General features: G+C 33.5%; 1 protein-coding gene across 4 annotated transcripts in view; it reads left to right on the top strand.

Moving 5' to 3' along the window:
- LOC112683505 (heterogeneous nuclear ribonucleoprotein C-like 3) overlaps positions 1 to 15,787 on the top strand; it is a 117,192-nt gene that overhangs the window by 52,119 nt on the left and 49,286 nt on the right. For all 4 annotated transcript variants that reach the window (XM_025554557.1, XM_025554558.1, XM_025554559.1 and 1 more), the window contains exon 3: positions 3,483 to 3,590. In XM_025554557.1, the coding sequence (XP_025410342.1) occupies positions 3,483 to 3,590 (108 nt within the window). The remainder of the gene's footprint in view (positions 1 to 3,482; positions 3,591 to 15,787) is intronic.

Raw genomic sequence — 15,787 nt, 5'->3', positions numbered from 1 at the left:
ATAATATTTTGCATTATTCATTTATGTGTTTCTAATATTTTCTATTAATTTTTTTGGGAAACTAAGATTTCTGAGAGCTGGTAAATCTTTAACTTATTTTGACGAAGTATGCAATGTTAATATGTAATGAAACTCATCAGCTATTTGTTGTATAATATAATTAGTGAAAAATGATATGCTACATTTTTACTGTGATAAATTTCTGTAATTTCTATAATATATTGTGTTTGTATTTTTTGTGCAATCATATAGTTATTAAATTTTAATATTGTACTATTTATAGTACGTTATCTATGAATTATAATATATATTATATCAATATATTATTATATATTATTTTTTTGTATATATAAATTATATTTTATATGTATATATATGTATATATATAATGTGTGTGTGTATGTTTGTGGTGTGTTTGCCACCAGAGTTTATGGTAGTTTATTATAATAACTCTTTTTGATCATTTTGAAAAGTGTTTTCTGTTATAAAGGATTCGGGAATATGCCAGATTCACGTACAGTTTTAATTAGATTCGAGTACAGATTATAGCATTTTCAATTTAATAGAGAAACCGTAAAAGCACAATATGTACTTATGCACAAAGGAATTTCAATAAAATTATAAAATACCAAGTATTATTATTATTATTATTTATAATGTAAATTATGTGAGTTGAGAACAGAGACTTCGAACCTAACTGCAGACTTTACATATCATACGTACGTTACTGTTAATGACACCAAAGCGCCATACTATACAGCCATGGGTTATATCCACAACACGATCAAAAAGTTATTTATTCTTTATTTTTATTACTATCAAAAAGCTTATTGTGATTTCTTAGAAGTCTTTGTTACATTTTTTTGCTTAGAGTTTGCCCGTTTCAAACGTACGTTGTTGAGTTATGTTTATACACCCTCTGGCGGCCATCACCCACCCATATCATGTATTGCTGTTCGAGTCAGCTATTTTTTCTTTTTCTCTGTACAACATCTCTTCCGGCACTTTAATTTTTAGAATATTTTTGCAATATTACCTCATGTTAGATATTTGAGTACATATTTCTTAAATACTTGAAAATAATAATAATAAAGAACAAGTATGTTGAAAATCAATCGATTTTGTAATTTTACTGTACGAACGTCCGGAATTTAAATTTTCCAGAACGACCTATGTTTTATAAATTACATACATGTGTTATTATATAGATGGCCAATTACATGAGACTTTTAAAAATGTTAATATTGGTAAATATCGTATACTTGCTGGAATAAATACTTAAATTTTAACGGTTACAAAATCATCTGTATTTGAGAGATGTCCATATTTGTATAGTTACCAAAAATAATAATCCTTTATTCGTCAATCGAATTGGTAGAAAACCCACAGTACCACAATTATTTCAAAATAATAAAATTAAATCTTTATTCTTATCTTTCTTATCTTATTTTCTTTATAATTCATAATTCAAAGTATAATTTTTACATGTCGGTGTTATGAACTTACAAAATAGGCACTCAATTGTTCGTACTAGGTATACAACTTAATAAATAAATGTAAAAATAAATAATTTATTAAATTTTAAACGTAAAGCGTTTAACAAAATTTTTAATAGTTTTAATGCTAAACGTAAATTCATATCTGACGAATTTTTTACACGAAATTTCATCACATAATGTATTTTTAATTTATTTCCTACCGACAGTCTTGTAAAGTATTCGAATACAAGTATTTGAATCAGTGGCGCAACCAGGGGGGTGGACTTCGGGTCTGGACCCCCCCCCCCCCCTTGGTACGTATAATAGTATATTAATATCATATTCTAGATATATATATTATAATTTTTTATTATTTGTATATTAGTTTATTTTGTCAGACCCCCCCCCATGAAAAATTCCTGATTGCGCTACTAATTTGAATACATGTATTTTAATACTTTTTGAAGTATTTTTTGGTATTCTATATACAATTTTTTTAAAGTATTTTTTTAAGTATTTTGAAATATTTTTAAAAGTATTTTTAACAATTTGTAAATACTTGTATTTAAATACCACAAAGTTCGTTTAAGAAATTGTATAATCATAATAATTCTCTATCCTAATAATTGTTCCTACTTCTAAGAATAATTTTATATGGGTTTATTATTGTAATTTTTAAGGACATTTCTTCAAATAGTTCCATATTAATAGTTAATACCATTTTTTATTCATTTTTTTTGTCATTTAATTGTATTAATACTAATAGATATATATAATATGTGAATGAAATATGTGAACATGACCTCTAAATAGTCAGACATGTTTTGTATTTTTCAAATTGTTAAATCTACAGTAAATAGTATCATAATATAGGTATCTAAACTAATATATAATCAGTGGCATAGACACAATTTTTTTCTATTTGAGGGGGGGGGTGGTTAACTATAATATTATATAATATAAAATTAAAAAAAAAAATACTTGTATTTTTATTTAAATACTTAGTGAGTATTCGTGAAATACATTTTTATAATAGTATTTTATAAGTATTTTTAATACTATTTTATTCGAATACTAGTATTAGTATTTTAATACTTTTTCAAAAGTATTTTTTACAAGTCTGCCTACCGATAAATGGTATAGTTCGTCAAATTGTTATTAAAGAGTATGTAATATAATTTCAATTTGTAAATATTTTTAAAAACAATAACCTAATCGATATCTACAAAGATTTTAGAAACTTTTTATAAAATATATATACATATATACATATATATATATATATGATTTTATTTTAAAATCAAAATAACATTAAGATGAATTATTTCGTATACTTTCATTCAGACGAGTCATGTAAAATGCAAAGTATCAAATGGGCGAAATATATTAAATAGTTTACTACGCACATAAACGTTTAACGAAAAAAAAATTATATTATTATATATATACGTTTAAATCATAACTTAAACTTAAAATTAAACTTACTCGATTTCAGTTTATCAGTAGATAAGGTACAATAATGTATATATTTTCTAAAAATCGAAGATAACCGCGATACGACAATAGTATTTTATAATTTTTTTTAATACTCATATTTTATTTTGTTCAATTAAATTGATACCCGCGGTCCACAAAAAAAAATTTACCTCGTGTCTGATATGCCTGATCCTAATTAATATTTCCATTAAATTTCGTGTAAGAGAAAACTATTTCGTAACGAAATATACTATACACTTTTTATCTCGAACAGTTTTACTATTATTACCTCAGAGTACATTATTATATTCCTGTGAAATACCATGTACGTTCTATACCTTGACATCAGGGAAACAATGCAGACGTTAATAATCGCTCATCAATATAAATTTTTGTATTGGAATCATTGGTACAGCTGCACGGTGTTCGCACCGGTAAGGTTTACATTTATGTCAAAAAATGAGGAGGTCCCGAACGCTATTGCTTAATTAACGTTGTACCATTAATACGTTGTCATTTATGTTCCAGGTATATCGATGCACAAAGGATTTGCTTTCGTTCAGTTTACTAATCCCTTTGACGCTCGCAGCGCTTGTGTCGGAGAAGATGCGAGGACAGTTTTGGGACAGACACTGGGTAATTATTGTAACACAATGGTAGAATAATACGCACATGTTATTTAAATGGCATGTGTTTACGGTTTATTTTTTATTTCTATTATTTTCATCGTTTTTGTTATCTAAAGTTTTTTTCCATTCTTGAGGTTTGGCAAAACAAAAACAAAACAAAAATAAAATAATAAAAGCGTACTCGACGTGTCTTATGTGTTTACTTGCACTTGCGCTTGAACATTCGATCGGGTTACACAGTAGCAGTACGTTGTGTATACGATTACATGCATGCGGTTGTCATTATTTTTTTAATTATTTATTTATTATACTTTCAAATATTTTTGTACTCGGCTCGGATTGTTTGGAGTCCGTTTATTATTAACAATGTTATTTTGACTTATGTTATAGATAAATTATAAATGATGAAACACGTAATTTGTAGGGATTCATATTTTAAAAAATTGATGCTTGAAAAATAACTCACAAAGTACCTACTGAAATACTGTAAGGCTTCTTCTTTAGAGAAACCATACTCGTATAGTTTAAATTATTGTATAATTTATACATTCAAATCATAAATATCTAGTGATACAATTTTTCCCCCTCAGAGAAAACATATAGAGTCATAATAATAATGAGAATTTAGTATATATAGTTCGTCCTGTATCTGAATAGTTTACATAGGTTGTTTGAAAATAGGAAATACTTTTGGTATGAATTTATTTGTCTATTTTTATTATTATTTAATACTGATTATTAATACTTCCTATCGTAAAATCGAAATTTTCGAGAAGAATGTGTTTCGATAAGAAATATGTATTATTATTCCGTCATCTATAATAATATAAAAAAAAAATTTTAACTGAAAATTGAACTATTCCTTCCGCGGTCGCATTTACCATAAAACACATTTATACCTGTATGTCTTATTTTTGGTACTGCTCCTGTGCAATATGCAAAATCTTTTAAGCCGTTGTGCATCTATAGCCCAACACTTTTGAACATTTTTATAATAGTTTTTGATTATTCCTCGTTGCTCTCAATGGTGCGCGGGAGTGCCTGTCGAGGATCAACCGCAGAGTTATCTGAACATTATTCACCCTGTACATGCGCGTACATCAATCGGATATATAATGCCGTTTTATTATTCATTTGTTCGCACCTTTTCTATTCCGCCCTTGGCGCACCTTTGTTTTCTTTTCTATTAGCAATCGAGTGGAGAGCGCATATAAGTAGGGCATTCCGGCAAACCCGCAATTTCATGCATATTGTATACGTACGCAGTCAGATCGACTCGACTACAGGGGCAGAAACGGTATAATAAAATCATAATTCTTTTTTACTGCCCGTGTTCGACCTGCTCCTTAAACGTTAGTCGGCCACAACTGTGGGTAGAGGATGGTGTGTGGATAGACCGAAAAGTGTAATGTAAACACACACACACACACACACACACACACACACACACACATACATACACATTGTACCATTTCCGAATGAATTGGATGAAATTAAATTGTATTACTAGTGGATAAGATAATATAGGCGATATCGCGTTTAAGAAGGAAAAAAAAAGGAAACCGTTATAATTTTACTTCTTTCTTATTTTTTATTTCATTTTTACTCTCACGCTCGATGAATAGCACATGAGAGAACCAGGCACGACCGTGCGCCCGTGAGAATTTAAACAGTTTGGCGTTGTGCATGACAGAAGCGATTCAAAGTTTCAGAAGTCGTTACAACTCCACCCTTTTTTATACAAATATATATAGTGGGCGTGGGCGCGAGGGCGAAAGAGTAAGAGAAGAGGTTAGGGGGCAACAAAGTGCCTAGAAAGTACCCGAAGATAATTTTGTTCATTTTGACATTGCAGCAAATTATATTGCGCTTTTTTCGTCTTCTGTACATTCCCATCGTCTTTACGTTGGCTTCTCGCTGATTCGACACACGAACGCATGTTTTTCAATTGGCCTCGTGGGGCCGTATGCGTATGAAATTTTAAAAAAAAAAAAACGGAGAAGCCGAACATGTTTTACCTGAATTGATTTGTGGTTTTATCGAAAACGTCTCAAACTTTCATAATGTATATTTAAAATGTATACACCACAATATATACAAAGAAACGGAATTGGAATCTATACATTATTTATTTTAAACTTCACAACAAAAATACAGTTAAAAATCCACTTAGAATTTTATAAGCCAATGTGCTAATCAAGTAACCGATTACAATACATTGCAATAATATATTATAAATTATTATAATAACACGGTTTGAGTAAATTGATTGATTGGGTTTGTATAGCAGGTACAATCGACTTCGAATGATTATACATTGATTTTCGATACGATCAAAACCAAACATTTGATTTATAATCTATTTGATTTAGTAGTTATATGTTTGAAGCTATAGTTTTGAACGCGAATGTGAATTTTGAACTGATTTTGAAATTGATAAAAGACTTTTAACTGAATCTTTTATCCAAACCAGTGGTTCTCAACCTTCATTTGTTCACGGCACACCATTTACATCACAAGTTTTCGTGGCACACTCATGCACTTGACAACAACAAAAACTTTGGCTATGCACTAAGATATCCAGTTGGGTTAAAAGCGTATAGTTTAACTACATATGTACCGTATTATCTGCACAATTAATTGACATTTAACTGTCATAGTTTATCAAACGGTATTTTCAAATATTAGGCATTTTTCATAGCGCACCTAGTCGATCTCGCGGCACACCGGTTGAGAACCACTGATCTAAACACTAGGAAAAAAATTATCAATAAGACGAACTATATTTATTATAATTAGTTCATATAATTTAAGAACATGTTAAATTTTGTGTTGGTTATTCATAGAACGCATTTAAAACTCTTCCATGACTATTCAAAGAAAGAAAATTAATTAATTTTAAAAACTAATATTCAAGTGATATAATATAATAACAGCTAGTAATTGCATAATCACAGCTAAAAGCTATGTGTTAGACTTAATGTGCATGTAAAAATGTTGTAACGTGTTTTGTAGGATTTCAAAATAACTTTAATACAATTATTGGTGCCATGTATATTACGATTATATTACTGGGGATGGATATTGTAAAAATTTAATACATTATATTCAAAAATAGAATTCCTAGAATTTGAAGTTCTGAAACGTTTTCCAAATTGAGGGATGTATTGCTTTTTAATCTCGAACGTGGGAGAGGAATAATGTGTCCCGTGGAAAAAATAAGTATCCAGAGAGATAGAGAGAAAAAGTGAACGGATGATAAAGGCGAGGAAAAGGTTGTTTTTGATTTTTTTTTTTCCCCTACATAATACGCGCTCGTTGTTTCCTAGATAAAGGTGATTCGCATCGTGTTGACGTTATTTCGTTTTAATGGTCATTCCATGTTTGTGCCAACTGCGGGCAGGCCCGGAGGCGCAACGTGCACTCAATCTTCCCAGCCGAGCCGGTAGATTTATACACTTCTTTCCCAAGAACGTCATTCATTTCGAACGCGCAACAAGACATATTGATATTACTGTTACAATTATCGTTATTATTTTTCCCGGTCAGGTACACTCCAAAACCGAAACGAGATTGCTGGTTAACCTCGTTCCGCAACCGCTACCACACTCGTGCAGCTCGTGCGCGCGCGTCTGTTCCACGTGTATGCGTGTATTGTCATTCCGTGTGTACGGACATTGTAATAAATGGCCGAGCACACGCCAACGTTAAATCGAGGAGGATTAGTTTACAGCGATAAGCACCACACGCGCTTGTGTGCACGGGCCCGCTTGGAAGTTCCGTATCTCGACGGAATATCTTGTTCACACACGGTCCCGTGAAAATCTATTTACACACGCGCCGTGCACAACGCGTTCAAAGTTTATAAATCGTTTACCGCACTGTATAGTGTGTATATATTTATTATTATTTTTTTTTTTTTTTTACCGTTAAAAAGATTTATTATTATTGTGAGTGTTTTTGGTAATTTTTTTTTCTTTCCTCGACCTATCCAAGAGCATTTTTTATTTTTTATTCTTAATTTCGTACATAATATTATTCATATCGGTAAAATCTGTAGCATGCTTCCACGACTTCGCGTAACTTCCTCGCGCTGCACTACCGCTCGTATCAATTGCTTCGAAGATTTCGTACACTGTGCGTGGCGGAATTCTAGTCGAGAAACAAGACGTCCTGGTAAGAGCTTTTTGGTCATTTCTCAGTGGTTTTCCTTTCACGTCATTCGTTTATAAATTATTCATTTATTTACACAATATTATTACATTATATTTGCCGCAAAAATAATCGAGAGTTTACCGCGTTTCTATTCAGCAAGAGGATGATATACGAACTCTAAACGTTGGTATGAAATACCCCAAGTACTATTGTTCTAATAAAGTACTGAACCTACAATACTTTTGAATATCATTTTACCTAAGATGAAACACTACAAGCATTATCGGACAAAGGATGTTTAAAATATTTTTTTTATTTTGAATATTGTTTTCGACCCCGATAAGAACAATAATAATACGATTTATTATTACATTTCTGATAGTTGATGTACTTCTATCGTTTTTTTCCAGATTATTACTAAAAAATTGTTTTCAATAAAAAAAAAAAAAAGCTTCAAGTATTTATATACAAAAATTTGAAATATTTAACACAGCCTTAAATTGTTTGTTAGTTAACTTTTAACAATCTAAAGAATACAATTTTAAAAAAATGAGTTTCCCTATTTAAAAATCAAATTAATACATCATCCGTGATAAAAAAAAAAGTTTTATTCGTGTATTGAAAATCGAAAAAAAGTTTTGATAAACTTGAATCTTCTCCCTCTCCTTCGCCTTTCTCCCAACTATTTGGGGTTGGCCAGTTAAACTTGAATACAAAAAAAAAAATAAATAAATAAAGGAAATATAAATAAATTATTTAATAAATAATTTGTCTGTAATTTTTTACCGAATTTTTAAGGATATACTTTATATAAATGAGAAATATGTTTCGTCAATCCTTGTATTTTTTTAGAACGCAAATTCTTCATCGGCATAATAATACAATGTATTAAGTTGAATTGAAAATGAACGAAAATTATGAGGAAAAAAAGTGTGTTGCACATTATAAAACGTGTATTACAAAACCGTGCGAAATGTACAGATGTCTGGTTTATTTGACTAATGAGTCAGTGTACGTTTTGTTAATTACTTAACTTCGGACGAGAGGCTTTTCATTACACTAGAAAACAGGGGGCAGTTAATTAATTAAAGCACGCTTGTATACATTATAAATAACGCGTTTTATCAGCAACCCATTTGCGGCATGCGACGTGAAGAGGGAAAAAAAAGGTTTCAAATAGATTATTATTAGTAGCGTACGGTAGTCGACAACGAACGGAAAGTGATCGTTTTTCATAATTTTTCCGTTATAGCTTTCAAGAACCACTTTTCGGTTCTTTAGCTCGCGTCAATGCGAGAACAGTCGAGTTCTTTAACGACGCTGTGACGAAAAATGATTCGTGCTTTATTTTTACCGTCCGGTCCACGTTCGTCGGGGAAAATAAATTAGACAATATTCTTCGACGATCCGTCAGGACTCGCTTAAACATCCGTCAGTCAATTCACTGATTTCCGGACGTGAATAGCTTTGCATTGACCGTTCAACAACATTGTTATCCGCGTTTTGTTCGGTTTTTCAATTATTTTCACCCACTAGCAAATCGTGCCTAACCACTTGTGATCGAACTTTGTACATTTAAAAACGTCAGGAATCTCTGGGGTTGAAAACTATATTTTTGAACGCAAAAATACCAAGATAACCTAGCGAATTTCTGGGATAACTTATATTACTCTTGTGCTAACTCACATAGTTCACACCACAAATCCTTTTAGTCACGTTTCAGTCCTTAATAGCTGGTGTTCACTGCTAAGGTGCAGCAGATACTCTCATCTTTCGCGCACATGCCTTCAGGACAGATTAAATTTAATGCATTAGCATATTTTTATTGTTCGGTATAAGAAAAATAGATGTTACATTTCCTACAACAAATGTTTACGAATCAACGATTTTACACGTTCAGTGTTACATTTCCGTCCAACGTTTTAACGGTTCTTCAGTTTCACGGCACATTTAAAATTGTATTTCTTCTAACTTACCGTCAAATCTTTTTGCACTCCGTGAGCTCGTTTTCGGACATTTCGACCACGTTTAATGCACCGGAATGGTTTTAATAACGGATTGGCATATGGTCCGTCATTTCCCGGGCACTCCCGTAGTTGCGTCCCGACTCTACCCCGTTGGCGATCGTCGTCCGACGACCGCCGTAATATTATCAAACCGTTCCCTCACCCGCGAAACGATTCCATACACATATTATTAAGTGCCCATATATGAGAGGATTTTAAGACGGATTTGATCTGTGATGGACTAAATCCTCGAAAAAGTATTCTATTATGTGTGGTGTTCAACGGATTCAATCCATTGCAAATGAAAATCCGGCGGACTTAATCCTACGGATCAAGTTTCACGCTTCTCCACTAACTAGAAAGACCTGGTTCGCCGGACTTTAATAAGAAATTATTATTTATTATTATCACAAAGTATAATTCGATTCATTTTTTCTCAATTTATGGAATAATGGCATATGACCAAACTAGTCTTTTGTGAACCAGTTTTCGATCCACTTACGTCTTCTACTTTCCTGTTTAAAATACAAACGATCATCAATTCGGTATCGCCTATTAATTTTTAAATTTTTGTCAAAGGCAAATTATTATGTTTATCCATAACTGTTTTATTCATTATCATATCAATCAATTGAATAATTAAAATGTACGAGTATAAAATATAACAATAATAATAACAGATAAAGCATAAGCAATCCGCCATGTAAGTCCACAGATCTTTCAGAACGGCTTGAAAGACCAGAAGACTTTGTCTTCGGCACAAAAGTCAACGAATTTCTCCCGCTAAACAGCAAACTTGGTCCACAGATGAATTCGATTCGTAAATAGTAGTGGACATTTATTTTCACATCAGTGGACACAACTGAACACCTAGTATAACAGACTGAATCCGTTGAGAACCTGAGGTCCTAAAATGACTAAAATTGGGTTAAAAGACTAGATCCGATGGACCTTGATAAGAAATTTCTATTTTATTGAAAAGTTTTTATTTTATTTTATTGATAGTTTTTCAAATCGTTTGGGTCATTTTCATTCAACTCTTTTAATAATGGCATGTGACCAAACAAGTTCATTCTAGCAAGCCATTTTTTTGACCCACTTACGCCTCATTTTTGTTTTTGAGATATAATGGTACTCGACCATCAATCCTACAGCGGCTATCAATTTTTTTTTTCTCGGAGGCATATTACTATGTTTATTTATTATTAAAATATATTATATAATAGTAATAGTCTTAATAAATATTATAATCATAATTGTTATAATATTATGTTATAACAATTTTATATTTAAAATGTATATTTTTAAAATAACATTTAATCAACACGAATTCATAGATGAGTGATAACATAACAATAATAACTGATAAACCAGCTGTATTCCGTCGTATAAATCCGCAGATATTTCAGAACGTCTTGAAAGACCAGAGGACTCGATCCTCAGCATAAAAAAATAACGGATTTCCTCCACTAACCAGCGGACTTTTATTTTCACGTTCGTGGACACGTTAAAGGACCTAGTACGAAAGAACAAATCCGTCGAGAACCCAAGGATTTAGTCCGTCAGACCAAATCCGTCATGAAATCTGCTCGTGTACGGCGGGCTAATCCGCCGGACCAAACCCGTTGGGAAATCGTTTCGTGTATGGGCACACAGCGGTCGCGCCACCACAACAGGTACACCCGCGCGTGTCACGCAGCGGCATCGGTTCATGCACGTGTATCATCCGAAACCGGGACTGCGACGACGACGACTTGGCGTTTGCGAGAACGAGCCCGGCCCGTCGCCGGCACTGCGTAACATCGCGCACCCTCAGCGCGGCGAATTCGCCCCGGCCCGCGATCCCTTCGCGGCCGTAGCCGCAACGTCTGCACAATAATTACCGGCGTGTAACTGACAACCGCTCGTCGTGTTATTAATGGCAACTCGGTCCAAACAACCGACGACGCGCACTCGTGCAAGGGTTGTTCGGTTACGTGCGGCGTGGGTGTGTGCGGCGCGGTGCGAATATGCGTACAAGTACACATATTACGTTATAATAACTTATTATAATAATAACCGTAGTGTATAATACACGCGCCCGCGTGGCCTAGGCGAAACACGTGACGAGTGTACGGTACAAACGCGGTCATAATACGTACACCTATATACCTTCGTATGTGTGCACAAATATTCGGTCGGACCTGAAACCTCCGCTTAAAAAATTTACGGTTTTTCGAAAAAAAAAAAAAAAAATAAATAAATAATTCGTTTGTTATAGGTACAATATTTTTTCGCTTGAAAACTCATCTCACCGTACGAAATGTATTCAAATAACGATAAGCATACACGTACACATATGTTTGATAATTATGTACGTACATAAATAATATTAATAGATACGTTGGTGTGTACAACATTGAATTCGTGTACTTTATAAATTATTTTCTGTTCATTTTTGTCAGAGAAATTTTTGAAACTTGACTTTGTCATGCTTTTAAAAACTGCGGAATACAAATATTATTATATTATATATTATGGTTCCATAAAAAAATTCGTTAGGTAGAGAGTTTCGTTGAATAGAATATTTGGTCGTGTACACGTATTTTTATACAATTCATATTTAGCATCTAAAAATAAGACGATTACATCGAGTTTTTCTGAACTATCATTAAGTTTTTGCAATCGGGTTGAACTTGTTGTTTAATCAATTTATTTAAAATATATTTACATGTAAATATACTTGGAATTATTCATACGCTTGGAGTTTTGTAATTAATACACTGATACATATATCACTTGTATATATGTATTCCACGTATTGAATCGTTAGTGGTTCTGTATTTTTCACCTGAAATATGCTGACAACTGATTAAGATCAAACTTACAACGTGCCATATAGTAACAGACGATTGAAGTACAACGCTGTGAATTCTCTCGTTAAAGCTTTCTAATTTGTTTCCATCTTCAACTCAATTTAATTTCAACATCAGTATTTACAGAATATAAATTAATTAAAAGAGCAAAATATTCTTTATTGTCAGAAGCTTTATTTTATAACTTTAAGACATTATTTATTTAAAATTTTATGTAGACAAAAAATTAAATATATAGGTACTTAATACGGGGAGAAGTTTGTAATTAAAAAAAAACCAATATATATATATATATATATATATATATATAAACAACCAAGAGGTTTTCTGCAATAAATCGTACACGAACGTTATGCCAAAGTTTGGTCGGGACTTTCTGCACCACCCTTTATATAATATATACCCATTAACAGACGATGGCGAATCGCGCGTGGTTGATGCGAGTATATACAATAATAAATATAACATCATAAAGGCTTATGATTATTTTATTTACTGTACATCTCTGAGCACGCACGCGACGTACGTACCCCATTATGCAGACATTGGTTTCGAAATTTTAGTATACAATAAATATTGGGTGAATACGTATTCATATATGCGCGTACAATATTATGCAAATAAATTGGCACTGTGGTCTGAATGCGTGTTTATAAAAACTAGCCGAGTGGAAGAGAGTGCCATAATGACGACATACTTATTCGACTTTCTGCCGAGTAAAATGATTATAGTCTACAACAGACTCTCGTATTTAATATCATAACACGTGCACGCGAAAATACGTCATACAATAAAAACTCGCGCAGTCTTCGCCACTCTTGCGGTTCGTTTATTTATTTTTTATTTCGATCGCGTAACAGTCGTAATACACGTACAGAGCGATTTTTTAAGCGCTTTTTTTAAATTGTGATTTTCGAGAAATTCATATGCACTAAAATATTGTATTTATTTTCACTGCGTACAGATGTTCTGTATCTTTTAACGGAGTAACATGTTGTTGTACATAACATTTTTCCAAATTAAAATAAGGGCCGAGACCGTAAGCATATACTTAAAAAATCTCTTGGTATGTATTACATAAATACGTTTATAAGTTCAGTAATATTTTTAAATACACGGGAGTGTGTTATTCTCATCGTTCGTAACGGACAGAAATCTGCGTCCGCGGCCTGCAGCGATGGCGGTTGTATGGGAAAAGTTAAAATCGAAACGGAAGGCTCAAGGCGCGCGCGATGAACTTTAATAAATAGTGTAAGGCTTTCTTCGCCGATCGTTCGGCAAGAAGAGGAGTTGAAAAAAATATCTTCAGCATATTTATATATACATAACATTCATTTGGACAGTTAGTAGTAGTACAAGGTACGACGAACAGTAGGTGTACCCGTGGCGGCGAGGAGAAGAGTTGGCTGAAAGAAAAAGTAAAAATGAAAGAATAATAAGGACTGCGGAGGAGAAAAGTAAAAGACGACTCGCCGCGCAGCTCCTACGTATATATATATAGTATATCGAGCGCGCGAGTTTGTCTGCCGGTGACAAGTAAACGATTCGACCTCGACGAAGAATATCATCGGTCTATTTATCACGGGCGGCGGGCCAAACTCGAGTTATGACACTTTATTCATTAATGGTTTTGCCGCTTCCGCGTGCCCGTACACATACACACATAGTGTATACACGTATACAGATAGAGCAGCCGGTTTACGACTTTGAATAATGTCGACGGCAAAGAGTTGAGTGCATGGAGAGAAAACAGTCGTCGAATAACAGTCCTAAGTCGTCCGCACTCGACTGATTCCCTTCAGCTCTTTATAAACGGTCCGTCCTCGCCACAAGGGTCCGGTCGGAAACTTTTGCGTTTGATCGACGTCGGGTCGAAAACTTATGAATCGTATGTTTATATTTTCCTCCGCGCCCGACGACAATCGCATCTCCGCCCTGCACGCCGCCTGCTCACCGCACATCACCGCCGCGTCACGATGTCGAATTATTATTATCATTATCAATTCTAATAGTTTGTCGGCGATATTATACAGGACACGTACCTCCTGTACCTGCCGCCCGCAGAGTATGCATTTATGCGCGTGCATTTGTTTATGCGAGGTTATTATTTGCATGCGCGTTATAATGAAATTCGCGATATGTGCACTTAACGATCGGCCGACCGAGTGCAATACCGTGTCAAATGTTCACCGTACGTTCATACACGCGGTGTAATATCAACGCACTCGTATCGTTTGTATTATATTATATACGGTGTTTTATGCCAATGGGTTTTAATTTTTATAATTTCGATTTTAAGAGCTATCTGCCGAAACAATTTTAGTTGGAAAACTATGCCAACGGTAAAACGAAATATCAATGTAGAATTTATTAAAACCATTGACGAATGCCGTTAACGGCTTAAGGATGTACAAAAGGAAAATAAGAGTAAAACGAACAAAGATAAACAAGAAAATTGGTTATTTTATTCGACATAGAGATTTTTGACTATGAAGTGGAAATTGTAAAGATCAAGACGTTTTTGTAACACTACAAAGCAATACATTTAAAAGAAAACATTGATAACGTTTTTGGTGATTTCTTCGAGAAATGTTGATCAAATGCCAATGTGTCGGCATGTGTTGGAAACTGATAATGACAGTATCTAATATTAGTAAACGATTGTCCGTTGGTACGATTGTTATAAAGGATTAAAGGGCGGAGGCCCAGCTCTCGGTCTTGTTGTTTATAGCGAACTCAGGCTATTTACAGAAGACTGGACATCTTCCATTTGTGGTCGTGCGAAAACCTTAACAGAAGGCGTTCTCGAATCAGCGTGAAAAATACCAGCAGTCAAACTGTCATTGGTGTTGAACTAAAAATCGGCACAGTCAGGCTTTCAGAATGTTTATTCAGATTTTACCGATAAACCGATAAACTGGATACATGGTTTTCGTGTTCAGCACAAAATGTACTCGTATATGAAAAAAAATTACAAGCAAAAATCCATGGAACACCGATTGAACTCGGGATTCACCGGTCCTAAGATAAAACTTCTGTGTAAACGTAATACGATGTAGGTTACAGGGTTGACGCATGCACGCGATGCAGATGTAGCGCGATGAGGGGTAGGAGAAGGAACGGGAAAAAAACCCCGACAACGATCGCCACTCGAAAACCACACCACTTTCCGAATGAAATACTGAAAT

This window comes from Sipha flava, unplaced genomic scaffold, assembly GCF_003268045.1.
Source record: "Sipha flava isolate LNK unplaced genomic scaffold, YSA_version1 228_pilon_pilon, whole genome shotgun sequence".
Taxonomy (NCBI): domain Eukaryota; kingdom Metazoa; phylum Arthropoda; class Insecta; order Hemiptera; family Aphididae; genus Sipha; species Sipha flava.
This window is presented reverse-complemented; position numbering and strand designations above follow the sequence as displayed.